Below are 26,507 nucleotides of genomic sequence, written 5' to 3'. Positions count from 1 at the left end.
GACGGCCCTGGGAAGATGGCAGGGGCCACCCCAACCCTGCAGACCTGGAAGGGGGCACCCAGGCCCTGCCCCTCCCTACCTCGGTCCCCCCCTTGAGGCCAAAGATTGGGGGGGGCCAAGAGGAGGGAGGGAAATGCAGGCGCTGGGAAGATGGGGGCTGCAGGCAGGCCAGCTCTTGGGGGGCTCTTGCCAACCCACTCTGGCTAAGGCCTGCCTGCCCTCCCCCATCTTCCCAGCACCTGTGCCCTCCACTTACCTGTTCTTACCTGTTCTCACCTGTCCTCGTTGTCCTCCTTGCCATCTGGTGGTTCCCACAACTGGTCGCACTTTTATTTCATATTTACCCCTTTGCTGGCTGATGAGGCCAGGATTTCATCTAATAAGCTGGGCTATGTTTACCCACCAATACTTTAATGTCTCCCCACCCACCCAAAAAAGGAATTGTAAGTTCTGAAGGACTCACCCCGACCCCCCTACCTGTTTTACAAAGGGAGTGAATTCTCTTTTTGTTTTTTTATTTCAACTGCTTTGCTGGAAAGCCTTCAAGTGGATGGGAAGCTTTTAACAAGAAGCTAGGATACCAACTGAGCTATCTTGGATTAATGCACCAGGGGAGGGAACAAACACAGACACAGCAAGGGTGTCTTCAAAATTTGGCCCCTGCATTCTTTCCCCCACCCCAAATTGGGCAAACACACAAACACACAGACACACGTTGGTTGAAAGCTGGCAAGGGCTCCATGTTGGTTGCCTGGGTGTGGATACCAGGGAAAGTGTGCAATTCTGTATCCTCACCCAGGCTGCCCTGCCTTAAAATAAAACACTGCATCCTTTGGGCACAAAAGCCAATTAAAACGGAGCATATCTGTGTTTTGTATGCACACACACACACACACACACACACACACAAAAAACACATAGGAGAATACAGTTCAGGGTTGAACTGTGGGGTCTTTGCTGCTCTCCAAACTTAGGTTTTCTGGCAGGCGTTTCATCACCCAGCTTGGTAACGTCATCAGTGCCCTGATCATTCCATCCTCACTGCACTGATGATGTTACCTAATTGGGTAATGAGACGTCTGCAAGAAAAACAAGCTCAGAGAGCACCAAGGACCCCCCCACACACACACACAGACTTCCAGAAGGGAAGCAATGGGTTACCCCCATTCCCCCAAGCACAATATTGCGGCTGATGGGCCTCCCTGTAGCCTCTAAGCTGCAATAGCACTTAAAAAGACTTCTATGCCGCTTCACAGGGCTTTTACGGCCGTCTCAAAGCGGTTTACAGAGTCAGCAAAGCATTGCACCCCCCAAACAATCCGGGTCCTCGTTTTACCGACCTCGGAAGGACAGGAGTCCCGAGTCAACCAAATGCCCAGAAAGGCCAGGATGGAAACAAACAAGCGAGCAAACCAACCAACGATGCCCATCAAAGAGAGAGACACACAGGAAGTCAAAGGAGAGGAAAAAAGATAAGAAGATAGACAGAGACAGGCTGTGCTCTACCATCCAAATAAAAATCATAAAAATTTTAAAGAGGACATGGAGTTTGGACACTGGATCACTTTGTCGGTCTCAAAAGCTGCTAGCGATGCATAGACCTCCCCCCCACAAGAAAAGAACACTGTACCGGTTCCAGCCAGGGAGGTGTTTCCCCCCCCCTGCAAAAAAGGAAGAGGGAGGGGGGTCCTTGCCCCTCCATGGCCGGTTTGCAGAGCCGTTTCTGCTTCCCCAAGTGTGTCTTCCTAATAAATAAATTTTAAAAAACAAACCCATCCCGCCGAGTCTTTATTTCCTCCCCCCAATACGAATATTTTAGCAGATTTCCACAGGCCTCTTTGGGGAGGGAACTTCCTTCTTCAGTGAGATGTCCAACGGTGGAGAATCCAGGCGTTACGAAGGGGGCTTGGGGGCATCGCCCAGGGTCTCCAAGAGAGAGAGGTCCCATTTTTCTGCTTGGGGGAGACCCGGCTGGGGAGAAGCTTCCCTCCGTAGAGGGACGAGGCCACGCTTCCAGTGGAGGGTTGGGCGAAGCTCCGCGGGAGGAAGGTTGCAGTTGGCAGGTTGCACTGGGGAAGCCGCTGGGAAACTGGGCATACGCAACACTCAGCCCACCTCTTGGCTACCTGGAGGAAAAAACAGCAAGGAAAGTAAATGAAGCACCTGGGGGGATTCGGGCACAAGGCTGAGAGCCGGGGATTTGGGAAACCAAGAGCCGAACCAAGCAGAGGGTGCAAACCATTTCAAAAATAAATTCTGAAATGCAACCTTTCTTCCAGAGCAGAGAGGAGTTAACAGCCCTGGCACTAAGGAGGAGCCCGCGTGGTACGTGCCACAGGCTTTAAAGCCTTACGCGTGGCCCCTGCAGGACGGGAAGCTTGATGGGAAGAAGAGGGAGGAGCAAACCTTAAGGGACTCAACCTCCAAGTGGAGAACGAGAGAAGGTGTCGATAGGATGTCGATAGAGCTGAAGAAGCTTCTTGGATGGGAAGTGAAACGTCTTCAAAGAAACTCCAGGAAAGTCCAGTTCTCTCTTGGAAAAGCAACTTTGGGATATCAATCAGAATATTTGTAGCTCAGGGCTGAACTATAAGGTCCTTGGGGCTCTCCAAGCTGGGTGGTTTCCTTGTAGACGTTTCAAAACCAAACCATCAGTGTTGGAAGGAAATGGGGTTTGTGGAAAAGAGGAGGAGGAGGATTGTGGGGTCCTTGATGATCTCTGAGCTTGGTGGTTTTCTTGCAGACCTTTCATGACCCAGCTAGGGAACATCATCAGCACACTGAATGAAGTTATCTGCTTGGGTCACGAAATGTCTGCAAGAAAACTGCCAGGCTCGCAAATCAAATTTTGCACAGTGGTGTGTCTAAGCAACTAAACTGAAGGTTGCAATGTGGAAATCCAACATTTGTGTCTGTGTGTGTGTGTGTGTGTGTGTCTTTGAAAAGAGGCCCAAAGTCTGGGCTGCAGAACCAGGCATGCCTCTTGGGCCAAAAGGAGAATCTCCAGAAATTTGGGACTCGGAAGGATCACATGGCCACAGCCATCGCTCTTCACCCCAAATTACCGAAGCATCATTTTGTGTTCCCGCCCAAGTCCTGCTGTGCCTTCTTGGGTCTTATACCTGAACAGGTGAAGGGGCCCTGGGAACTGCCACCCTTCAACGCTTGTAGGTGAAGGGGGGGCTTCCAGGTCACCTCGTACTGCCTGCACCTCAAATGGTGCATTTTTGGCCCGCTTTAAATGGTCGCAAACCACACATTGAGCAGTAAAAATTGTTTACCAATGCAGACCCCCCTTTTTCTCCTGCCCACCCAATTTCTCCCCACCCCCAATCCTACACATTTGTTTTATCATGTTAAACGGATCAGGGCAGCATTATTACTTTCCCCCCAAGCCTGGGCTCTTTACCAGGGATCTCATAAAAGGGTTCTTTGGGCCATGGTTCCCTGGGGAACAATTTGTGCTGGAAATAACCCCGATTCAGAGAAAGGAGGGAGAACCAGTGCAATCCTGTGAGAGATCTACAGGATCTAAAACAGGCCGAGAAGGGAATCTCTGTCTGGTTTTGTTGAGGGGTGGAGAGGGACACGCAAAGGGACGGAGTGAGGGGGGAAGCTGGAAGAAATTTGGAAGCCAGAGCATTTAAAAAGAGAAATAAAGAGGTCAAAAAAACCAGAAAGCCCTTTTTTTGGCATGCAGAGATTGGCTCAAAGCACCTGCAGGGGTGGGCTTTAACAGCACAGAAGAAGAAATTGGGATTGTGGGGCAAAGGGCAAAGGCCTTAAAGATTTGGGGGGTGGCACCCTGAGAAATTCAGTCTTAAGACACAAAGGGAGGCCCTTCCAAGGTTTAAACCCAGACCAGACCAGACCAGACCACACCCCACCCACCCTACCCCAAGAATAAGAATAGAACTAGAATAGAATTAGAATTAGAATTAGAACAGAACAGAATTCAGGAATAGAACAGAATAAAATAGAATATAGGAATAAGAATAGAATAGAGCACAAGAGAATAAGGGCCCTTAATGCACTTGCCATGAAAAACTTCCATTTCTTGCCTTTCTTCGATGACCCAAGGACGTCAATCATGGTTTCCCTCCCTTGTGTGTTTCCACCCCTCATTTCTAGTTTTTTTATTTCCCTCCACCACCACCCCATTTTTTAAAGGCTGCCCTGTGCATGCAAGCTGTTCACTTACCTCTGTTTGGCCCCGAAGCCCTGGAAGAATATTAATTCAGCAGCGGGTTCTGGCCCAGTTCATTGCAGCTTTGCACCCCGCCCAAAAAAATAAAATGGCAATTTCGACTTGATAGTCGCACCTGCAAAAGAAAAAAGAAAAGAAACTCGTGCCCAGGGGCGGCAGAAGCGGCTCTGGCTCAAGCAAAAGAAGTATCGCTTTGCAAATGTGGAGCCTCGCCTCTAAAAATGCTTTTCCCCCCTTTTTTGCCCTTAAAAGTGGATTATTAGCGAAGCCAGGCAATCTCCCAGCTGCTGCCTTTCCCCCTAATAGGACTTTGTTCGACGCTCTAGGCTGCTGGAGAGAAAGGCCCCTTGCAAGGAGGTGTCTATCCGATTGCCTGCCCCGCTCGAATACACTTTTAGCTGGACCGTTTTCAAACCTGATATTTCTCTCTCGCGTGATGATGATTTCCCTTCCTCTCCTCCCCGGGCCCGGCAATTGCATATTTTCCCTGCCCCGACCGGTTGTCCTTTGCAGGCAGTCAGTAGGCCGCTTCAATTCGGTTCTATTGGAAAAGATAGGGCGATTGCAAGGGGGCCTAAAGGTGAGAGACGTCGCGCCTTGATTGTAACCCGCCTTTTAAAGGGACAGCCGGAGCTTTTGTCGAAGGGACTCGGGGAAAATATCTGAGTCCCCCATCACTCTAGGGGGGAAAACGGGGTGAAAATAGATCTCAAACTACGTAAAAACCGCGGTTTTCAAAGTCTATGGGAAATTGCCTTGACAATAATAGTCCGCCATCTCGTGGCCATTTTGCGTTATGGCAGGTGGAGGAAAGAAAATTGCACGTTAACAATAATAGTCCGCCATCTCGTGGCCATTTTGCGTTATGGCAGGTGGAGGAAAGAAATTACACGTTAATAATAATAGCCCGCCATCTCGTGGCCATTTTGCGTCATGGCAGGTGGAGGAAAGAAATTGCACAGAAATAACAGCCTGCCACCTGGTGGAGGTTTTTCGTTATGGCAGGCGCAGGGAAGGAATCGCAACAGTTAATATAAATAAAAATAATCAGGTTACAGATCTGGCGAAATGCGACGAGGGATCTTACTCTGAGTCCCCCATCACTCTAGAGGGGAAAACGGGGTGAAAATAGACCTCAAATTACATGAAAACTGCGGTTTTCAAAGTCTGTGGGAAATTGCATTAACAATAATAGCCTGCCATCTCGTGGCCATTTTGCCAATAAGCAAATAACAGGTTACACAGTTACATAAATAAGCAGGTCCTAAATCAACCATTAGATGGCAGATTTAATAATGTGTGTTTGTGTATTATATATACCTTGGGATGGCAGACCATTCCCAATGGTTTGAATCTGCAGTTCCCAAATTCACCGCTGGATGGCAGGTTTTTCAGTGTGCATAATATATAAACTGCATTATTAAAAATTAGACACTGGATGGCACTCTTTTCCCATCTATCTTCTATATAGCATAGGGCAGTGGCCCCCAACCTTTTTTGAACCAGGGACCGGTTTCACGATTATTTATTCTTCCACGGACCGGTACCTGAGTAACGCGAGACTCCACCGCCATCAGGATGGCTCTTCGTTTGAAGCCGCCGCCCCCCCTCGACGAAACTAAGGCACGAGCACCCAAACGCCACTTTCCAACTGAAAACCTGGAAGCGCCATCAAAACAAGATGGTGGCGCCCAAGCTTTGCGGCCCGGTAAAAAATGATCCACGGACCGGTACCGGTCTGGGGACCGGTGGTTGGGGACCCCTGGCATAGGGCATGCAAATGGTGCCCTCTGGTGGTTCTTTTGGGCATAGTGAAAGGGAATACTACTGAAAGGGAATACTAAGACCATCAATGACAGAATGCGACAAGAGCGCCCTCTGATGGCTCAGGTGTTTTAGCCTCAAAGGGACTATGTATGTTATGTATGTATAGCACAAGCGCATAAAAAGAGTGCCCCCTGCTGGCCATCCTCTCCCTAAGGAAGAAAGCAAATGTTAAGTCAAACTAGCCAGATGATGGACTGTTCTGGTCTATATATGCATTTAGCCATCCCTTTAAGACCCTGGGCAAAGCAAAGATTGTTTGTTTTTGTATTTCAGTAAAATAAAATTGCATTCATCGTAGAATGCCAGTCTAAGATGGCCAGAAATCAGACTACGTTGTGTCGCAATAAACACAGTTCCTTAAAAGACATAAACCTTGATGATCTATATCACAGTCCTGTGGATCTATGGGTCCAGTTTCTCTTCAACATTTCCATAGCAAAAATACCATACAAAACGTTGGGTGCCATATATGTGTAACAACCACTAGAGGGCCTATTTCAAAAAAAAAAATTCCAACATAGGTAGTTCTTGAGCTACGACCACAATGGAGCCCAAATTTCTTTTACTAAATGAGACAATTGTTAACAGTCACTACACAAACTGTTCTAAGTCAAGGACTGCCTTCTTTTTAATCACTGGAATAGCAAAGTCTGCCATCCTGTGGACATAACTGGCTATTACACCTTACCAAGGCCAGTGCTTATTATGGAAAATACCTGTTTTGGGGAGAAAATACCTGTTTTTGGGAGAAAATACCTGTTTTTGGGGAAAGCAGCTTTTTTCTTTCTTTTCAAAGGGCCTTTTTTCTGTTTTTCCTTGCTGTGTGTTGCATTTACTCCTCTGTATCCTGCTTTGAAAAGCACCACTGCAAAGGAGGTTTTAAGAAAGCCATATAAATTGATAGTATAAATTCAAATTTATCCAAGTGATTATTATTTTTTTAGTGGCATCCGAGATGGGTGGAGAGGACAAACTTTCATCAAGCTTTTGACAAAGGCCCATGCGAGCAAGATTTTTTTCCCTTCTGCTCTTGTCCAAAATTATATGGAGCCAGATTCACTGATTTTTGAGAGGTGACCAAATTAAACAGCCAGATGTGAGAACGAAAAAATTTATAAACGGCCAGAATTAAGAACCGTTCCTTGTGCTGCTTATGTAATATTTATTGTGGCTTTGTGTCAAGGCATGTAAATATTGCAGATGGTGTTTTTTAAAATAGCAAAAGAGAATCTACAGAAAAGAATTGAGACAGGAATTATACTGTGTATTTGAGGTGTACAGTACCCACTTTCTTTGGGGCAAATCCAGTATAATGTCTAAAGAAATAGGTTCTAGTCCCTATCGTTCCAGCAGTAAGGCCTGCCAGGAATTTAACACATCATCTCCCAATTGTTTCAGTTGTCTAAACATGTCCAGCAAAAGGACAAGATAAGATATTTGCTAAGCATTTTTACTTCCTGTTACATCCCTCTGTTGGTCTTCGGCTTTTCCTTGGGAGAAAAACTCATTAAACTCGATGGCATTTTTAAAAAAATCATTTTTTCCCCAAAGTTTTTCTTCTTTTTCAAGCTGTAGTTTTTCTCCTGGAAAGTGGCTGTAGAGGGGTTTTGGTTTTTTTTTTAAAGACCCTCTAAATGAGGAGTTTCCAACCTTGGCAACTTGAAAACTTGTGGACTTCAACTCCCAGTTGAAGTTCACAAGTTTTCAAGTCGCCAAGGGTGGAGACCCCTGCCCTGCTCTAAACTGTATCCCACAATTTTTCTTCCATACCTGCCCTCTGGCCAACTTCACATCACAAAGCACCAGGCGCTGATTCGAGTTCTCCCTTGTTGACTTTCCCGACAGCCCTGTGAGGTAGGCCAAGCCTCTAGAGAAATTTGGCTCCTAAGCTGAGCTTCCTAGGGAAAAATCATGGGCAAGCTTTCTCGCCATCTCAAAAAAAATATGATACTGGGAATTGTGAAATTCCCCATTGTGTAAATTCCCCAAAGGAGACCCATGTAGTCACACAGATACACAATGAAATTGCAACACTGCAAACAGGGCCAACCAAGATGAACAATCAGAGACCCCCAGCGAAGACAAAACTCTTCTCTTGCAGATCAGAATCCTCTCAAAGCTTGTGGGTGGATCTCTTGACTGTGGAATAGATCCCATCGATAAAAGATTCGGGGCGTGTGCGTGTATGCTCAGAATCCACCGATTGGGAGTCCATCATTTTCCTCCTCCTGGTGTGTGTCTGTGTGTGTGTGTGTGTGTGTGCACACAGGGATCTAGGGCCGCCCTCATCCAGATGCCGAAACAGCTGGCTTAGCTCTCCTTTTCCTTTCCAGCTGTTTTCCCTCTTTCCTTTTCCATTCCCTTCTTCCACAAGCAGAGATTCCCTGGCGGAGCGTGTCAAGAGTCTTAACTCAAACCTTGGCACTGGCATCCTTTTTTTAAAAAAAAAAAAAATTGCTCCAGCACTCCAGGAAATTTTGCCATCTCAGCCTACTTTTCAGAACTTCAGAACAATTTGCCTTGCAAACTGGATGTATTTGGGTTGAATTTCCTCCCGGGTAATTCTTCTTTTCGCGTTCGGTTTTAATTGAATGCAGCCATGGAGCAGTTCAAAAGTCTCTCTGCGAGTGTTCCTCCCTTTTTATTGCCTGCTGGCAGGGAAAAGAAACATAAATATCCAAGCCCTGGAAATTTCACCGGCATTTTCCTGCTTTTAATTCTTCTGGTGGTTTTGGAAGATTCGTTTGCAAGAGAAGCCCAGAAGATCCAGGTAAGCCGCTAATATTTCAAATAGGGCTGTTTATCTTGCCCGCTTCTCCTTCCAAGGGATTTTGTGGGAGCCCCCTCCCCCCAATACCCTCACAACAGTCTGGCAAGGTAGACTTAAAAGCAGAGCAAGACTTCAAATCCCTCAGGATGGGATTTGAATGCTACGTGTCTGTGTTTTCTTTCCTACTACAACAACTACAAGCTCCCTTTGTGCATGTTGGATGGGCTGTTGGTGTTCCTCATCCTGTTTGAAACCTGGTGTGGGATGGGGATCATGGATGGAAAAAAAAACCCAGAGGTTTTGAGGAGAGATTGGACAACCAATCTCATTTGTCTAAAATGGTGTAGGGTTTCCTGTATGAACAAGGGGTTGGACAAGGGGACCTTCCAAAGTTCCTTCCGACTCTTATTCTGTTATGATGAGAACTGGAGTCCAACATTTTAGACTACAATTGTTTCCCATCATAGCAACAAGACATCACAATTAAAAAAAAAACATTCAAGCATGCTAATGGCACCTATCTATATGTCTGTCTGTCTCTCTCTAATCTATTTATATCATCTATCTATATTTATCATTTATCATATCATCTATCATCTGTCTCTATCATCTATCTATCATCTATCTGTCTCTATCATCTATCATCATCTATCTTCATTTATCTCTATTATCTATCTATTCTATCATATATTTAACATCTATATCCACCTATCCATCCATCCATCCATCATCTGTCTCTATCATCTATCATCTATCTTCATTTATCTCTATTATCTATCTATTCTATCATCTATTTATTTAATATCTATATCTATCTACCTATCCATCCACCCATCCATCTAGCTCTATCTACCTATCTATCATCATAATCTCTGTCTCTATCATCTATCCATGTGAAACAATAATGGCAATAAAATCAGGAGCTCCATTTTTGTCAAGAAACTCAACATTTGATGTTGCCTCCAGCATGTCTGTCTCTCTACATATCTCTGCTCTATTCCATTATCAAACTTGCAGGCACAAGTTTAGTGAATCGTTTTCGGCTAACCTCTCTCTCTCTCTCTTCTAACTCAACTCTTTGGCTCTAATCCTAGAGTGCTTAGCCCTCCTTCCTTTCCAGGCCAGGCATTCTGTCAGGCACTGTCCGTTCAAAGAGGCAGGAGGGGGGAAGTTGAGGCTGAGGTCTCCTTTCTGAATGTACCAATGCTTTGCAAGCTAACACGTTTCTTTCTCTAGCTGGGGGAAGAGTTTTAGCAGATGTGGCCTTAGGCAGCGCTGAGGGATGCTAGCAAAACTCGCAACATCTGGTGGCAAAATGATTCCTCTCTTTGAGTCTCTGTGGTTGTTTTGCAAACCAGCAATTGGGACTTTCTTCAGAGAATCTCCAGAGTGCTTGTCAATCCTCTCTCATCAATGGCAGCTCTGGGATAAAAGTTCCCAGAATCAATTAAAACGGCATCGCCCTTGTTCAAATCTCTATCAGTGATGCTCCAGTGGATCTTTTTCTTACATTCTCCCTTTCTTCCTGACCCTCTGAATCTCTTCCACATGCCCCAAAAAGCTATCCAAGTAGGCCTTTTCCAAACTTAAAATTTAAGATGCTTCTCGAGGCCAGCGGCACTGACGCTAGTCCTGCCGCAACTGGAGGAAAAGTGTAAATCCAAGGAGAAAAAGTTGGCATGGATAAAAGCCATGGAGAAGTTGGGTGACTCCCAAGAAAGCCAGTTCTCTGTTACTTAAGCACAGCAGCCGAGTGATTCATCCAGCTCTGGGGGGGTGTGTGTGTGTGTGTGTTCCCCTCCCCTTTTGCTGAGATGAGCAAAATTGAAAATATCGAGGAATTTTGCCTTTGAAAGGCTGGAGTTTGAGAGGCCTTTCCGTCCTCAAAACTGGTTCTTTTTCTCTTGCTTTGCCAACAGGAGAGAAATCCTTAGATTTTCTTTGAAAGCCTCCGTGTTTGATCTGGGAAGGGGGGTGGAGAGCAACTTTAGCTCTCCAGCCCCCCGCCCCAAAATTGGATTTAATACTTCTGGAGCGAGGTTTTGCCAAGGGAAAGGAGATGGCTGCCATGCAATTTTAATGATACTTCCAAGCTAGATATGAACATGAGGTTCAGGATTGTTTGGATTCTTGGTTTCTTCTACTGGAACATCGGAGGAGGAGAGAACTGACAAATATGTGATATAACCAAACCTCCTTCTGGTTAACACGTTGCAGATTTGAACTCCTTGAGATCTGCTCATTTTCATCCTACTGAGTTTCAGTTGCCCTGTAAATAAACCAATTTCTCAATTTTCTTTTAAAACGAACTTTTAACTAGAGGTCTAAAAGTGATCACCACATTATAAAAGATGCTGAGACTCTATAAAAAGTACAGAGAAAGCAACCAGGATGATTGGGGGACTGTAGGCTAAAACATATGAAGAACGGTTGCAGGAACTGGGCCTGGCTAGTCTAGGGAAGAGAAGGACCAGGGGAGACAGGAGAGCATCTTCCAACATTTGAGGGGCTGCCACAGAGAGGAGGAAGGGGTCAAGCTATTTTCAAGGCACCCGAAGGTCAGAGAAGGAATAATGGATGGAAACTGACCAAGGAGAGATTCAACCTGGAAATAAGGAGAAATTTTCTGACAGTGAGAACAATCAACCCATGGAACAGAAGTTGCCCTCGGAAGTTGTGGGAGCTTCATCATTGGAGGCTTTCAAGAAGAGATTGGACTCCCATCTGTCAGAAATGGTGTAGGGTCTCCTGCTTGGGCAGGGGGTTGGACTAGATGACCTACAAGGTCCCTTCCAACTCTGTTATTCTGTTTAAAGTTTTACAGTAATGTTAATACATATATTGCTGTAAAACTCCTAGATCACCGATTAAATGTTGGTGGTTATGTCACTTACATTTGTAGCTATGAAACCTGGGGTGAAGCTGGAGACTTGGTTACCAGCAGCCATCCATCAAAAGCTTTGATGCCTTGAACACATTTTTTTCTTCTTCTCTTCTGGTGGGTGGTGAGCTTTTCCCTCCCTCAAATCTATAAGGCCAGAATTGGCTCACCTTCAAGTGCTGATGTAACATGGCAGGCGCCCCTTGTGATTATTTGGTTCAGGAAACAGAGAAGAACAGCAGCATAAAAGACCTTGTAAATGTCATACACCAATATTTGTTCTGGTTCCAGCTCTAAAAAAATAAAAAATAAAAATAAACCAACAGCTTTTCAGTAAAGAGACATCTTGGGGGTGTTTCTTGTGACTCCAAAATTCATATGGCTGAAATTAATTTTTACTATTTCCCCTTTCGCTTCGCCTTCAGAGCAGAAGTGAGTGAACTGATCAGCTGTGGCTTTCCTTCCATTTCTTAGAGGGAGGGGTTTTTTTGGACTTATTTTGTGCATTTTGTCTCATCTTTCCTTGCCTTTTCCTGATCTTGGCTCCGTTCCCCCCAAAACCGCATATTTTTGCACAAATGAGTTTAGAAAAAGTGCAAAAATGCTTTATTATACAACGGATGCCTAATTAAAAAAAAAAATCTCTCTCTAAGGGAGGCTACCAGCTTGGTTGTCTTTAAATAAGGAGGCTGGGTGAATCTTGGAAAGACAATAAACAGTTAATACCTATAATTGCTAAATGGAAACACCACATTCAGTGGCAACTGAATTCCGAGAAATAAACCCCAGGGGCTAGTAACTTGGAAAAGCTTGGGGTTTTTTTTTTCCCCCTCTGGAAAATATCCTGGGTTTCCAGACTCCTGTCTGATTTAGTAAGATTAAAGTAGACAATCTGGGTGTCATCCAGACATCCACCACCTCTGGCATAAACATGCTGATGGAATCAAGCTAAATTTCATCGTATCTGAAGGGCATTGACCTACGATCAATTGATTTAAATCAGTTTAGAGAGAGAGCTAAGAGAGAAAATGACTTTTTGCAGGGGGGAAAAAAGGGGCTGCTGTGAAATAGGGAGGGAAAACGCTGAGAAACTGACTTGATCTGGGAGCTGTTTGAAGATGCTCTCTGTATGAAGGTTCTGACTTGTTCCTCTTTGTTTAAGGGAGACATGGCCGTATCTCGTCCGGCCCTTGGGGTTAATTTGGGTCTTCAAAAGCTGCCCTTCCCGCCTCCACCTCCTCATCTCAGGAAAAAACGTTACACGCTGACACCAGGAAGGCTCAAATGGAATCATTTCAACCTAACCTACAAGTAAGAATAAAAAAATATACAAGTAATAGTACACAAGTGAGAATATAAGAATAATCAAGTTTGGTGCGGTTGTAAATCAGACCGTTGTTTTCGTGAGAGAAATCTTATGCAGACACCCCATTTGAGCGGCTAAGCCTCTGGATTTTTTTTAAAAAAATTCTTTTGAACTGTCCATATGATGCCATGAAATGCATGTCTCATAAATCTTTCAATTCATCTCTTATTTTCTTGCATTTATACATCCGACTACAAAATAAAAAGACCCCAATAATTACAGTACTTTTTTTCTACACTTTCTAAAATAAATAAACACAACACCTGAATCCTACTTAAACGGCCTTTGTGCCTTTCCCTTAATAATATACATTTTAATCTGTATGTTCAACCCTCAAAACTCTGCATTTGTGTCCTTTTTTTAAATTAAAAAAAGAATGAAACTGCAAATGGCATTGCACAACTCTGAAAAATAAATTTTGCTTTGGGAGGTGCCAAATATTTGGATAAAAATTTGGACCCAACACCATTTTTCCCTCCCTTCCAATCCCTGGAAGGACAAAGCTTCTTTTGCATGGAGAGAAGAGAACACAGATTCAAAGGAAAAAATTAGTCCTGGTTGAAATTATAATGGACTAAGATTTGATGGACATTGGAATCCTTTTTCCTCTTTTTTTTTTTTTTTAAAATTTATGCTTGCCCACTTGCGAATTGGAAATGCAGGAAATGAAATCCAAACTCTTGAAGGATTGGAATGAAAAATTAATTCGTTCCTTTTCTCTTTTTTCCTCCATGCTTGGAACAAAGCAACAACTTTTAGCTGGTACAGAAATGGCTTCAGGCAATATAATTGTTGGCATTTCTGTCTTTTTAAGCTCCAGGAACAACTGTGACAACATCGTCTCTTTTGTGATGGCTGGCAGGAAACTGCCAAGCGAAAAAAAAAGAAATAAATAAGGGTTGTTTTGGCCCTGCCAGGTTAAGCCATGCCAAAGTCAAGATTGGCAGATGAGACCATGTTGGCCACAGCAAACCTCATGCATGGCGTGTGTGTTTCTTCAAAAGCCTTTAGCTCATACTTGGCTGAGAAAAAAAAAGAGAGAGAGAGAGAGAGAGAAAGAGAGAGAGAGAGAGAGAGAGAGAGATGGAGATGCAGATGTTTATTTGTTTATTTTTGTCTTCCTCTGCAGAATTCTGTCTTTCCCCAAAAATTTGATTGGCAAAAGCCAGACCAGGAAAGGGCTGACCGCAGCTTTCCGTATGTGGAGCGATGTCTCTCCGTTCACCTTTCGCGAAGTGCCAGTGAGCGCCGCCAGCGACCTCACCATCGGTAGGTACCTTCACGCCGCCGACTGTCGCTTCCGACAGAAGCATCTTGAAAGTACTGTACTGTATACAGGTAGCCCTTGACTTATGGCCATTCGTTTAGTGACTGAAGTTATAAGGGCAGTGAAAAGAGAGACTGTGATGACCCAAAGGGGCGTGGCACAAAGGCAACACAGTCACATAAGTAAGAAGAGTCCCTTTGTCCAACTTTGCCCCCAATGTCCAGGTTACCTTTGGCTGGAGAAAAAAACTCTCCCAAGAACAGTGGAGGAAATTCAGTCCAAAAACAAAGTACATACAAACTGTAATTAAAAATCCACACAAATCACACTGAAGTAATTAACTTGACAGGGCAGGAGAAGGAATTGCAGACTTGAAAGCGCAGCAAAACTCACACAGTTGGGAAGACGCCAGGAACCCAGATAAGCCACAACGATACCAGATAAATTCACATTTGCTCCTAACAACTTTGCTGTGTGCAGCTTCCCTTTTTAAACACTGTGTTCCCAGCTGCAGCTAAGGAAGGGAATCAGGGCCCTTTCCTCCCCCGTAAGCCATGCAACTCACGTTGCTCCCTTCTCCGTTCCTCCCTGCATGCTCTAGGATGAAGAGGGGGGGGTGGGCCTGGGTCTTCCTCTGAACTCCTCCCCTGCTCTGCCCAGCCAGACTTTGCCCTTCCCCAGTTTCTTCCACAGCCAACGGAGCCACACTCCCACTCTCAGCTGCTCGGCTTCCCCCTCTGAATCAGATTCTGACAGGGGCATGACAGGACCATTTTTCACACTTATGACCATTGCAGCATCCCCACAGCCACGAGATCAAAGTTCAGACCAATTTAGGCACCCGGTTCGTATTTACAATGGCCGCAGTGTCATATGATCCCCTTTTGCGACCTTCCAATGAGCGAAGTGAAAGGGGAAGCCAGATTCACTTAACAACAACGTGACTAACTTAGGAAGTACAGGGATTCATTTAGCAATTGTGGCGTGATAGGTCGTAAAATGGGGCAAAACTCGCTGTACAACTGTCTCGCTTAGCAACAGAAATTTGGAGCTCAACTGTGGTCATAAGTGGAGGACTCCCTGTAATACTAGATGAGAAGGAGTAAGAAAGATTAAGGGTGCAGGATGGAGATGAGAAGCAGGAAACCAACAGGGGCTGATTGAAAAGCCTGAAAAAGATAGAAGTACTTATAAAAGTATTTTTTTTCCCCCATGAAAATACATACATGGCTAAAGGAAATGATAAAACAACATATAGATTTAAAACCAGAAATATTTTTGTTAGGTACACTGCCAGAAAAATATGACAAAGGGAATGTATATTTAATATTACATGTTTTGACAGCAGTGAGAATTATATTGGCACAACATTGGAAAAATGAGGAAATTCCTACGGATGAAAGTAGAATTAGAAAAATATTAAGACTGTGCGGAAATGGGTAGGTTAACATTAAAGATAAAGGACAAAGATTTTTAACTTGGGATTTGTTTTACCAATGGTTAGTTGGATAATAAAGCTAGAAATTAGAAATGGGAAGAATACCGTTATACACAATCAAGAATGTTATTATTTATGTATTTGCAAATTGACTCAGACAATACACTGCTCATTAAGCACTTAGATACGTTAAAGAAAAATGTATGAATAAAAACATTTTTTAAAAAGGACTTATTTCTAAAGTCTTATCTTAGACTCGGTTCCCTAATGAGTCCCACATTTTATCGAAACTTCGTCCTCTTGGCAAACTCGATTGTCAACTGTGGAGATGACTAAGGCAGAAATGCCCTTTCACAACCATTTTTTCCCCCCTGTTTGTTTCCATCCTCAAATCAGAAGGCCACACTGCAGCATCTGGCAAGCACGAGATCATCGGATGGCCGAAACGAGATTTTACACGTTCTTCAAGATTTGGGGTGGGGAAAAAAAATATCTTAGCCTCACCAGATCATGCCGTTCTATCTGTGCATGCCACTAAATTGAAAACAGAACATTAGTCTGGCTGGGAGCGAAGGAATCCGGAGGGAGTCGCAAAGATATCGCTTGTGAGGTCTTGAAGCTGGCCGGGTGCTGTGTGGAAATGAGGAAGGGTGGGGGGAAAGGCTTCCAAAATGGCTGCTTTGAGCTCAAAGCAAGAAGTAGGGCGAGGATCACGTTCTAAAAATCGAATTATAGGTAGGGGCCAGGACTTTTTAAAAAAATGATATTTTGCATGCTTTTAATTCCAATTAAATACGGCCACAGCAGGATGCAAAGTGAGAATTTCCCTCTGCTGGATTATGTTGCAAGTTAAGACTCTTGGCATTCAAAGCTGGCGATGTTTGGGGAACTTGCCCCATAGTGTTGGGAAGTCACAGGTATTCCCCCCCCGTTTCTAAGGTACAGGAGGTGTGTTTAGCCTGGTGGACAAGTTGGGTTTTGCAGATGGGTTAAATTAATGCAGTGCTTCTCCACCTTGGTAACTTGAAGACGTGTGAACTTCAACTCCCAGAATTCCCCAGCCAGCATGGGAATTCTGGGTGTTGAAGTCCACACATCTTCAAGTCACCAAGGTGGAGAAACATTGCATGGACAGTGGTAAAGTTGAAAAGCAACACTTGAGGATGCCCAGAAGTGGAAAAACTAAGCCAGGATAGTCCTGGTTTGTAAATATGATCTCAATCTTTCTCCCTGCCCTACAAACTACTTTCCAGGTTTCTACCCGATCAACCACACGGATTGCGTGGAATCGCAGATCCACCACTGTTTCGATGGGATCACGGGCGAGTTAGCTCACGCCTTCTTCCCACAGACGGGGGAGATCCATTTTGACGATCATGAATACTGGATTGTCGGGGACACTCGGTTCAGCTGGAAAAAAGGTAAGTTAGTGCTGGATGCCAGGATCCCTGGGGGCCTTAATTGTAAGAAAAAAAAAAGAATTTAGAGCCGGGAAGGAAAATTGAGTCGAAAAGGATAAAATGAGGTTCGTTGATAGAGAAACAGTGGGATGGAGGGAAAAAAAATGAATGGAGAAAGGAACAAAATCCTGACATTTGCTATTTGAAGTAGACTGTAGAAGGGAGGGGGGGCATGGAAATCAGCTATAAATCCAACAGTAATTAGAGATTCTGGAACTGGATGAAAGGAACTCAGCAAACATGTTGCAAATTTTAAAAGTATTGGATTTGACACCCCTAAATCATCCAAAAAAAACCAACCTCTGATGTTTGAGAGATGAAAGAAGGGAATAAAGACTAACTTGGCTTTAGATATGTAGTCCCAGGCTATAAAATCGGTTGACTAAGAAAAAAACTTTCTCCAAATCATGGTTGGGTTATTACCAAGAAAACAGTCCAGGATTTATGTTGCTAATTGAAAAAGCGGTCACTAAACAAACGGTTGTAAGTCAAGGGCTATACATCTACCAAGGCGTTGAACTCAGTGCAAGGAAGATCTTACATCATCGCACAGGGCAGTCTTCAACTGCCTCACCTTGTTTTGCTAAACCAAGCTTCTAGTCCTTAAGGAAGTCAGATGAACATCCCCAACTAGCTTCAGGAGGTTTTTTTTTTTTTTTTTTCCTTTTTCTGCTTTTCCTAGCTTTTATTCCTTGGAAAGTTTTGCAATCTTCCCTATGGGTCTCTAATGAGAGCAGACCAAGCCCATAAAATATTATACATCCATGAGTATCTAACTTTTTTATTTTATTTTTGGCCATGAAGTAGGGCTGCTATTAAAACGGGTAGAAATTGGCTTCACAAGGTTCTTGCGTCGTGAAGACCCACAAACTCAAGTTGCTGAAATGGAATTCTACGAAATGAGGCGGTGTTTTCTCGCCTGCTTTTCCGGCCCGTCAAGATTTCGCCATCCCATGCCTTTCAAATAAGGCTTTGCCTCCTGGAATGTCGCTGATGAAAATATTCCACCCCGCTGAAACTGAAGATTTTGGCTTAACTGGGTTGCTGCTGGCCGAGACCCAAAAGCACCAAGTGTTATGGAGGCTCTGTCATGGTCTCTTTCTCACCAGAAAAACAAAAAGGCTGTTTACATTTTTTTCTCCATCTGGGTGATGGCTTTTTTTCTTTTGTTCTGCAGACTTTGCGGGAGTTCAGCGGCCACTGTTATTATTATTATTATTTTTTAAAGAGTTCCATAAAATGCTAAACAGATGGCCCTTTGGTCAAGATGAGCCTTTTCCCATTAAATGTCTTTTTAAAAAAAAAACAAAAAAAACAAGCGTGCTTCCCTTCTTAAAGAGTCTGTCTGACATGTCTCTATACGAATCTCTGTTCTGGGCCTCTCTGCAAAGAGAGGGATTGGAAATAGCAAACAAAGAGTTCCTGAATGTTCCAGGGTGGTATAAATCAATGGTGGCTAACCTTTGGGGGCCCCTGTGCCAAAAATTGAGCGTGCCAGCACCCAGAAGGCAATGCACGTGGCTTCCCCCAACCCCCTTACCTGCACTGCACCCCCGAGCTGATTTTTGGTCCATTTGAGGCCTTTTTCAGCCTCCCAGAGGCTCGAGGGAAGTCTCTGCAGTTTTTGCAGGCCGAAAAATTGGCCCGTTTTGTCACTTCCAATATTTCCGGAAATACAGGAAGTGACGAAACGGGCCTGGTTTTCGGCCTATAAAGGCTGCAGAGGCTTCCCTCGAGCCTCTGGGAGGCCGAAAAGGCCTCAAATGGGCGGGAAATCAGTTGGGAGGCACGCGCTTGTGCAGTGAGGTAAATTTGCCGAGGGCTCGTGCGCCCGCATAAATGGCTCTGAGTGCCACCTGTGGCATGCGCGCCATAGGTTCGCCATCACAGGTATAAATAATCCTCACTCAACCAAGGAGAGTTATTGGGAAACCCAGCAAGATGTATCATGCAGAGAGAGACAACGGCAAACCCAACTGTGTTGAGGTTTCTAGCCTCTTGAAGTTTGTGACCTGGCTATGTGATGCTCCATTTGGGGAGAATATAGGATGAAAATTTATTTCAAGCTGCAAGAGTGCCCAGAGCTTATTCAAAATAAGAAAGAAAAACTGAGTTTGAACGTTTAATCTGCCAATCAAACAGGGAATAGGGGCAAATCAAACATCATGATTTATCAGGGCTTTGTTGAAAAGATCTATTCATCAACAATGTTGAATATTATTTTGCAACTGTGCTGTTTTTTTTAACCATCTCTCTAAAGGATCGTCAACCCCACACAGCCTGTTCCTCTAGACTGAAAACAGGAGACAAAATTATTCGCTCATAAAGCTAATCTCAAAGCTTTGCAGAGGGACATCGGGGTTTATTCTCATCAGGAAACGGAAAATTTTTACAACAGCGAAATCCCTGGCGGCAGATGCGCTGTCTCCAAGACAAGGAAAATCTGTTATTTCCTTTCTTGTGCCCCAAACACCCAAAAATTAACTCCTCGAGACAAGTTTGCGAGCATTTCGTTATTTAGGAAGACAAACAAGAATTTTTGCATTGCTAAATTTCCAGACAGCTGCAGCTTGAGTCAGGGCAGGGTTGTATTTCGATACTTTGGTCTTATTTATTTATTTTTAAATGAAAAGTATCTAGCCTTTGGGCTAGATGAGAAAGGGACTTTAATCCAGGGCATGGAGTAATACAATTCAAGTGCAGCTGAATCAACTTTATTGCTACTGATGCTTCTGTTTTGAATTAAGGAAAGGGGTTGGGAGGTTTGCTTGGGGCTCGAAGGAAAGAATTTTTTAACCTCTGGCATCTTGTGTTTCAAGAATAAATAGCCGTGTTCCTCCTTCCCTAGTTTTTAGCCACTTGGGAAGTGAATTCTCCCACCATTTGGGAATCGTGCCCTTTGGTAGAGTGGAGAAAGCGTTGCAAAGTGACAAGACCCCGCTGGCTACATGCAGCGACGTTATACCAAAAGCGCACGTAGTCCTCGGCTTACGAGCACAATTGAGCCCAAAATTTTGCCTGCTGACTGAGTTGTTAAGGGAGCTTAGCGTCCCTCTTACGACCTTTCTTGCCACATTCATTAAGTGGATCGCTGCAGTTGTTAAATGAGGAACACGGTGGTTAAGGGAATCTGGCCTCTCCTTGTCAGGTCGCAAAAGGGAATCACATGACGCAGCGACCGTCGTAAATACGAGTCGGTTGCCAAGCGCCTGAATTTTGATCCTGTGATCATGGAGATGCGGCGAAGGTCGTAACTTTGAAAAAACGATCATAAGTCACTTTGTTTAAGTGCTGCTGTAAATTCAAACGGTCGCTAAATGAACTGTTGTTAAGTCGAGGATTACGATTATGTTTTATTTTCCAACATCTGTTGATTGGGAAAAGCCAAGCCAGGGCATTGAACGAAGCAAACTTGATTGACTGAAATCCTTCCTGTTCCTGGGTTTTTGCAGGGTTTTTTTGGGGAGTTGACCCTGGCAGATTGATTGAAGCATCCTAAATTAGCCAGAATACCTTTTATAACACACTGTGTGCTTTCTTCCTTGCGATGCAACCGGTTAATTAGGTTCCTATTTTATTTTAATTTTTTTTTTAAAGTCGTCTGGCTGACAGATCTGGTTCACGTGGCCGCCCACGAAATTGGCCACGCGTTGGGCCTTATGCACTCTCTGGATCCCAACGCCTTGATGCATGTGAACGCCACCCTGACAGGGAAGAACACGATCTCGCAGGACGAGATGTGGGGAATTTATCGGCTTTATGGTAAGCGGGCGCCGTCGGTTGCCAGGAGGAAAGGAACGAGGTTGGGGACGATTAATCATCTCCTTTGTTAGTTTTCCTGATAAAAAGAGCCGCCGGTAGCTGCCTCGTGCAATTAGGCCTAAGCGGAGGTAACAACTGTGCAAAATGTCTGAGATTCATGTTTTCTTGCTTTTTGCATTTTTACAGACCTACGCAGGGTTTTTAAAAATCCACTTCCCCAAATCTTAGTCCTTTTGCACAGTTGTCTGAAAGATGCTTTTTCAAAAGGCAACTGGATTGGTTTTCCTTGAAGATGTTAGAGAGAGAGGGCTAATGACCAGGTGGCTGCAAGGAATATAAACCCTTCCGTTCTCCACCATTCACTCGGAACCGAAGAAGCGTCTTGGATGAGAAGCGAAACGTCTTCAGGGAAAAATGAAGAAAAACCCAGCTGCCTTTGGAAAAAGCGACTGTGCCAAAGGACACAGTCCAGATTTGGAGAACTAGTTTTTAAAAATCCTTGTGTAGGTTTGTGAAAAAAGGCAAGAAGCAAGAAAACACGCGGAGGAGGGAATCTGCATGGGGAAATCACAGGGCATGCGCTTTAAAATTGAAATTGTTTAAGGTCAATCCTAACCCTCATGAAGGCAGCATTATCTATCCAAATTCTTGGACGAGGACTTCAGCCCGCGGTGGCTTTAGAGTTCCCCCAAACTGTCTTTTCTGGGCCTCTGAAAGTCAGAACACGTCGGGAAGAGAAAATGATAGGTTTCCAGTCCAACGATGAAATTCAGCTGAAGGGTGTTTACAGCTTGAAACAGAGAACATTGAGCTGTGGTGGTGGACCAGCCTCTGAGACGGTGGAGAAGGGATGAAAAATATATATATTTTTATTGTAGCATTTGTGTTTCAAACTGTTTGGATTGGCAGTAGCCACCAGTTGATTTTCGAGCCAAACATACAGTCCACGCCCTGTTTAAAAAGAATGGGTGGAATTATTTTCGCTACCATCCGACCAACTGAAAATGTTGATCTTTGCATTTATACTAAATATTTCTTTTCCGGAAATGAACTGTATCTCCTCCCTGCTAGCATCGATGCTGGTGGTTTCTCAGTATTTTTGAAAAACCTCAGCAAATTAGAACAGATTGAATGTGTGTGTGTTTGGCCTTGTGAAAACATCAACAAAAGTGATTTTTCCACCCCTCTTAATTTGGCTCCATCTTTTAGAGGATACAAAGAGGCTGTTTCATTATACCAGTTTTACAGGCCGCTGTAGGAAAGCGCTAAAATTTTGACATGTTGGGATTAAGCTCCATCCTCAAGTTTCCTCCAGAAACCCGTTATCTCGTGCCTGTTACCTTTCAGCTAAATCCAAACTCAGAGCCATGACAGAAGAATCAAGGTTTGCTGCTATTGGGCACTTTGTTAAGTTTGGCCACCTGTCATGTCCCTGGTGGAGACTGACTCTGAAGGAGAGGAGGAACAGCTGACAGGGAGTGGAAGTGTGGCTCCGGAGGTTGTGGAGGAGGCTGGGGAAGGGCAGAGGCCGGCTGAGCAGTCAGAGGAGGACCTAGGACCATCCTCTCTCCATCCTAGAGCATGCAGGGAGGAGACAAGAAGGGAGAAATGTGAATAGCATGGTCTACGGGGGAGGAAAGGGCCTTGATCCCCTTCATGGGCTGCAGCTGTGACAACTGGATAAGAGGATGGACACGCGTACGGTCAAATGCTGGAAACAAAGCGTGGAAGTATCTCTAGTTTATTGTTCCTCTCTTAGTTTGGCGTCCTTCCCAGTGTGTGTTCTGATATCTGTGGACGTCTTCAAGCCCTTATCTTGCCTGGTTTGTGTTGTTTATTACTCTTTATAATTTAAACGGCATTTCCTCCTCCTTGTAACCGTTTGTGTGGGAGTTTTTTTTTGTCTCCAATCAAGGATATTTGGAGCTTGGAAGCAAAGTGAAAGAATAAAAGGGGCTTCACCTGTTTTTTGTGACTGTGTTTATTTTGTATCTCACCCTGGGTCATCACACCACCAAAACCTCACTTTTGTGTTAAGAGTAGGTTCAAATCAGTTCAGTCACAAAATGAACGAGCGGTGGCATTTCTACCTTTTCTTCTTGGGCATTTTAAAGTGAAACCCTGTTTTTTTTCCCCCCAGGCTGCAAAGACCGACTGTTTATATGTCCGTCGTGGAGTCGGAAAGGGTACTGTCAAACACGCCAACGGTTTATGAAAAAGCACTGCCCCTACAGCTGTGATTTCTGCTTGGGTAACTCTCACATCTGGCTTTTGTGGTCCATTGTGTAGTAAAAAGGGCAACTGATTCTTTACGCAAGTATTTCTCAACGCTGGCAACTTTAAGAGGGGTTGGACTTCAATTCTCAGAATTTCCCAGCCAGCCATGCTGGCTGGGGCATTCTGGGAATTGAAGTCCACCCCTCTTAAAGTTGTTAAGATTAGGAGACACTGCTATAAAACAATGGTTTAATGTTATACTGCTGGTATAATATTTTCCCAAGGGTTCGGGAATCTCTCTGCATCATCCAGCCGTCTTTGGGAAATTCAAAACCCCACATTTGTTTTCTAAATGGATTTGGGAGGGGAGGGAAGCGACAACTATCTGTCCCAGCCTCAGCAAAATATCATCATTTTGCTCCACATCTGCCCAGGGCGGGGCCGTGACATGAAGCAATTCCAAAGACAGACGGCGAACTATTTGCAGAACGAAATCAATTGGCATACAAAACTGTGAAAAGAAATTTAGGAATTTAGCAGATTTAACAGATCAAATGCAAGCTGGGGCGTTTCCTAAAAAGATCGCTATTCTGGGTCACATATCAATTTTTTTTTATTTTTGGTGAGGGAGAGCTGCGTTGTTTTAATTCTGAGCTGATGTGTCTGTTGTTTCCACTTTCCCTTACTCCGACGGCAGAGTTCCCTTTTCCGACGGTGATACCCACCCTGCCGCCGCCAAGGATGAAGACCAGGCTTGTCCCCGAAGGCCGGAACGTTACTTTCCGATGTGGCCAGAAAATCAGTCACAAAAAGGGGAAAGTTTAGTAAGTTACTTGCATCTGGACTTTTTAGGACTGAGATGAATGCAAGAGAGAACGTTTTTACAGCTAAAATGTCCTTTTTTAAAAAGGATTGGCATTGTTTCATAGCTGCCAAACCTACAGACTAAAAAGATCTCCATGTGGGCTCTTTTTATTAAGCATGTTGTATGGGCTAAACCTTTTTACAGTTGATCAAACTGATTGTTCTTTTTCTTTCTTTTTTCCTTCCTTCCTGTTTTTTTCTTCCTTCCCATTTTTCTTCTTTTCCCTTCCTTTCCTTCTTCCTTCCTTCCTGTTTCTTTCTTCCTGTTTTTTTCTTTTTTCCTTCCTTTCCTTCCTATTTCTTTTTCCTTCCTTCCTGTTTCTCTCTCTCTCTCCTTCCTGTTTTTTCCTTCTTTCCTGTTTCTCCTTCCTTCCTTCCTTCCTTCCTTCCTTCCTTCCTTCCTTCCTTCCTTCCTTCCTTCCCTTTTTCCACGCAGTTGGTATAAGGAGAAGGAATTGCTGGAATATTCCTATCCTGGCTACCTGTTTCTGAATGGCGACCACATGAGCATCATAGCTAATGCCATCAACGAAGGAACGTATACTTGCATCGTGAAGAAAAAGTCCAAAGTCTTGACCACGTATTCTTGGAGAGTCAGGCTGAAGCATTAATGTGGACTGTGGGCAAGGACTTACAGACCCCCAAGTCACTCTAGGTGGGCCCACGTCCTCACCTGTTGCCATATTGCACTTTCAACAGCCGATCCGCATTCACGAAAACCAGCTTTCCCAGGTTATTCCTTCCAGAAGGAGACTGCAAAAATATTGTTTTCCCCCTTCCCTGCATTTTTCATCATTTTTATTCTTGGCCAAGCCTGCTGGGGATGATAGGATGGGTAGTTGAAGTCACAAAGGGGTCCAAAGGGAGGAGAAATAGGCTACAACATGAGCTAAAAGATCAGCTTTTTTAAAAAAAGTTGCTAATATTCATTGGGAACCATTTTACACTTATACACTTACCTACGTTCTGCTAAAATCTGGAGTTTGGTGCTATCAATGAGATATTAAATTTGTCTTTTCCTCTCTCCTGGAGCTGTTCAAGATGGCATATATAATAACATCCCTCCTCCAATACCCGCCACCCCAAATAAACATCTTGTAGTATAGGGTTGGGGACTTGGGGTCTCTTCAAAACAGAGGTGCAACAAAAATTTTACAGCCAAGGCCTTCATCGTTCTACAATTTAGTAAAAGATCCCAGCATATAATGAAATTCCTGGGCTGAGTTATTTCCACCAAGCAGACCTTACCCAAAACAAGTTTGCAATTTCACGTACTACCTAAGATTAGAGATCATATACTCCTCCAAATCACAAGCTAGGTTTTCTGCCCTGTTTAGGGAGCGAGAAAGAAAAGATCCAAAGAAAAATTCCTTCGTTTAAACCTTTGCATCTGTTAGGAATATTTTTTTTTTTTTTAACTTGGGTCAACAGCCTTGGAAAGAATTTTGCCAACTCAGGTATATAGTTTCTGGAAAGGTACAGGACAGCTGATCCTTAAGGAATTTCACCAGAAATTTACCCTTTTGGTCCTTCTGCTCAAATAAAGCACTTCCATGCTGACATTGATTGTTGCTTGCGAACACTTTACGCTTTTGCCCTATTGCCCTGAGACATGATCGTATAATTAGAACGCGCAGGGACATGTGTTTGAGGCTTATTTAGTTTCCCAGCAATGAAATTTAGCTGGCTGGGAAATTTCTATGCATCTTAAAAATTGCCAAGTTTGAGAAATAATACTGAGTTATGGGTTCATGACACCGCTGACTCAGTTCAATTTGTCAGACACAAAGAAAGGCTAGACATTCCTGAACAACAAACAAGCCACATTTGAAGCGTTAAAGACATTATTGGGCAAACAACGTTAATCGGCCCCATTAGAAAATGTCAGGCATTCCTCATGCAAATTAACAAGGCTCCACAGAGAGGCATAGAGACTGTGTTCACGGTCACTTTAATCCTTGGTTAGCTAAATCATGGTTTATCTGATTAATCCAATTTTCGGGCTCCACCCAAGGCAAGGAGCAGAAACAATGAAGACAGAAGGAAACACACATAAGATTTATTACTTTGAGGGGGAGGTTTTTGTCATGCAGATACAGACAACACTAGAGGTGGCTTGCAGCACACTGAAAACACATTATAGGTAGTCCTTGACTTACGAGCATTCAATTTACCAGCTGTTCAAAGTTACAATACTGAAAAAAAAAGACTTATAACCAATTTGCATTTACTACTATCACAGCATCTCCAAGGTGACATTTGCTGGATTTGCTTAATGATAACGTGATTCATTGAACAATGATTTGCTTAAGTGTGGCAAAAAAAGGCCCATAAAATCGACACGATTTTAAACAACCGCCTTACTTAGCAACAGAAATCCCAGCCCCAGTTGTGCTTGGAAGTCGAGGACTACCTATCGTTACTATTATACAGATACTTACTAGGTGT

The 26,507-nt window shown here is 43.9% G+C and overlaps 1 protein-coding gene and 1 long non-coding RNA gene across 2 annotated transcripts; one reads left to right on the top strand and one right to left on the bottom strand.

The window, feature by feature from the left end:
• Positions 1-1,757: 1,757 nt before the first annotated feature.
• Positions 1,758-4,344, bottom strand: LOC148129391 (uncharacterized). Its single transcript, XR_015745460.1, has 2 exons — positions 4,202-4,344; positions 1,758-2,126 (listed from the first exon to the last, which is right to left on the bottom strand). It is a non-coding gene; the product is annotated as an uncharacterized LOC148129391 (long non-coding RNA).
• Positions 4,345-8,152: 3,808 nt separating this feature from the next.
• On the top strand, positions 8,153-25,619 carry MMP23B (matrix metallopeptidase 23B). Its single transcript, XM_026681533.2, has 8 exons — positions 8,153-8,804; positions 12,848-12,996; positions 14,181-14,320; positions 17,010-17,177; positions 20,814-20,978; positions 23,119-23,229; positions 23,893-24,019; positions 24,496-25,619. The coding sequence occupies exons 1-8, from the start codon at positions 8,634-8,636 to the stop codon at positions 24,668-24,670; spliced, it is 1,206 nt and encodes a 401-aa protein (XP_026537318.1). The 5' UTR covers positions 8,153-8,633; the 3' UTR covers positions 24,671-25,619.
• The last annotated feature ends 888 nt before the right edge of the window (positions 25,620-26,507 follow it).

This window comes from Notechis scutatus, chromosome 16, assembly GCF_049901735.1.
Source record: "Notechis scutatus isolate UNSWTSFEM ecotype Mainland chromosome 16, rNotScu1.2, whole genome shotgun sequence".
Classification (NCBI taxonomy): domain Eukaryota; kingdom Metazoa; phylum Chordata; class Lepidosauria; order Squamata; family Elapidae; genus Notechis; species Notechis scutatus.
The sequence above is the reverse complement of the archived record's forward strand: the minus strand, read 5'-3'. Positions and strand labels throughout refer to the sequence as shown.

What these genes read in the sequence shown, in the direction of transcription:
- MMP23B (XM_026681533.2), top strand. Translation starts at nt 8,634, where the DNA reads ATGGAGCAGTTCAAAAGTCTCTCTGCGAGTGTTCCTCCCTTTTTATTG. An exon ending in GAGAAGCCCAGAAGATCCAG is followed by an intron (nt 8,805 to 12,847) that starts GTAAGCCGCTAA and finishes TCTTTGTTTAAG; the next exon opens with GGAGACATGGCCGTATCTCG. An exon ending in CACAAAAAGGGGAAAGTTTA is followed by an intron (nt 24,020 to 24,495) that starts GTAAGTTACTTG and finishes TTTTCCACGCAG; the next exon opens with TTGGTATAAGGAGAAGGAAT.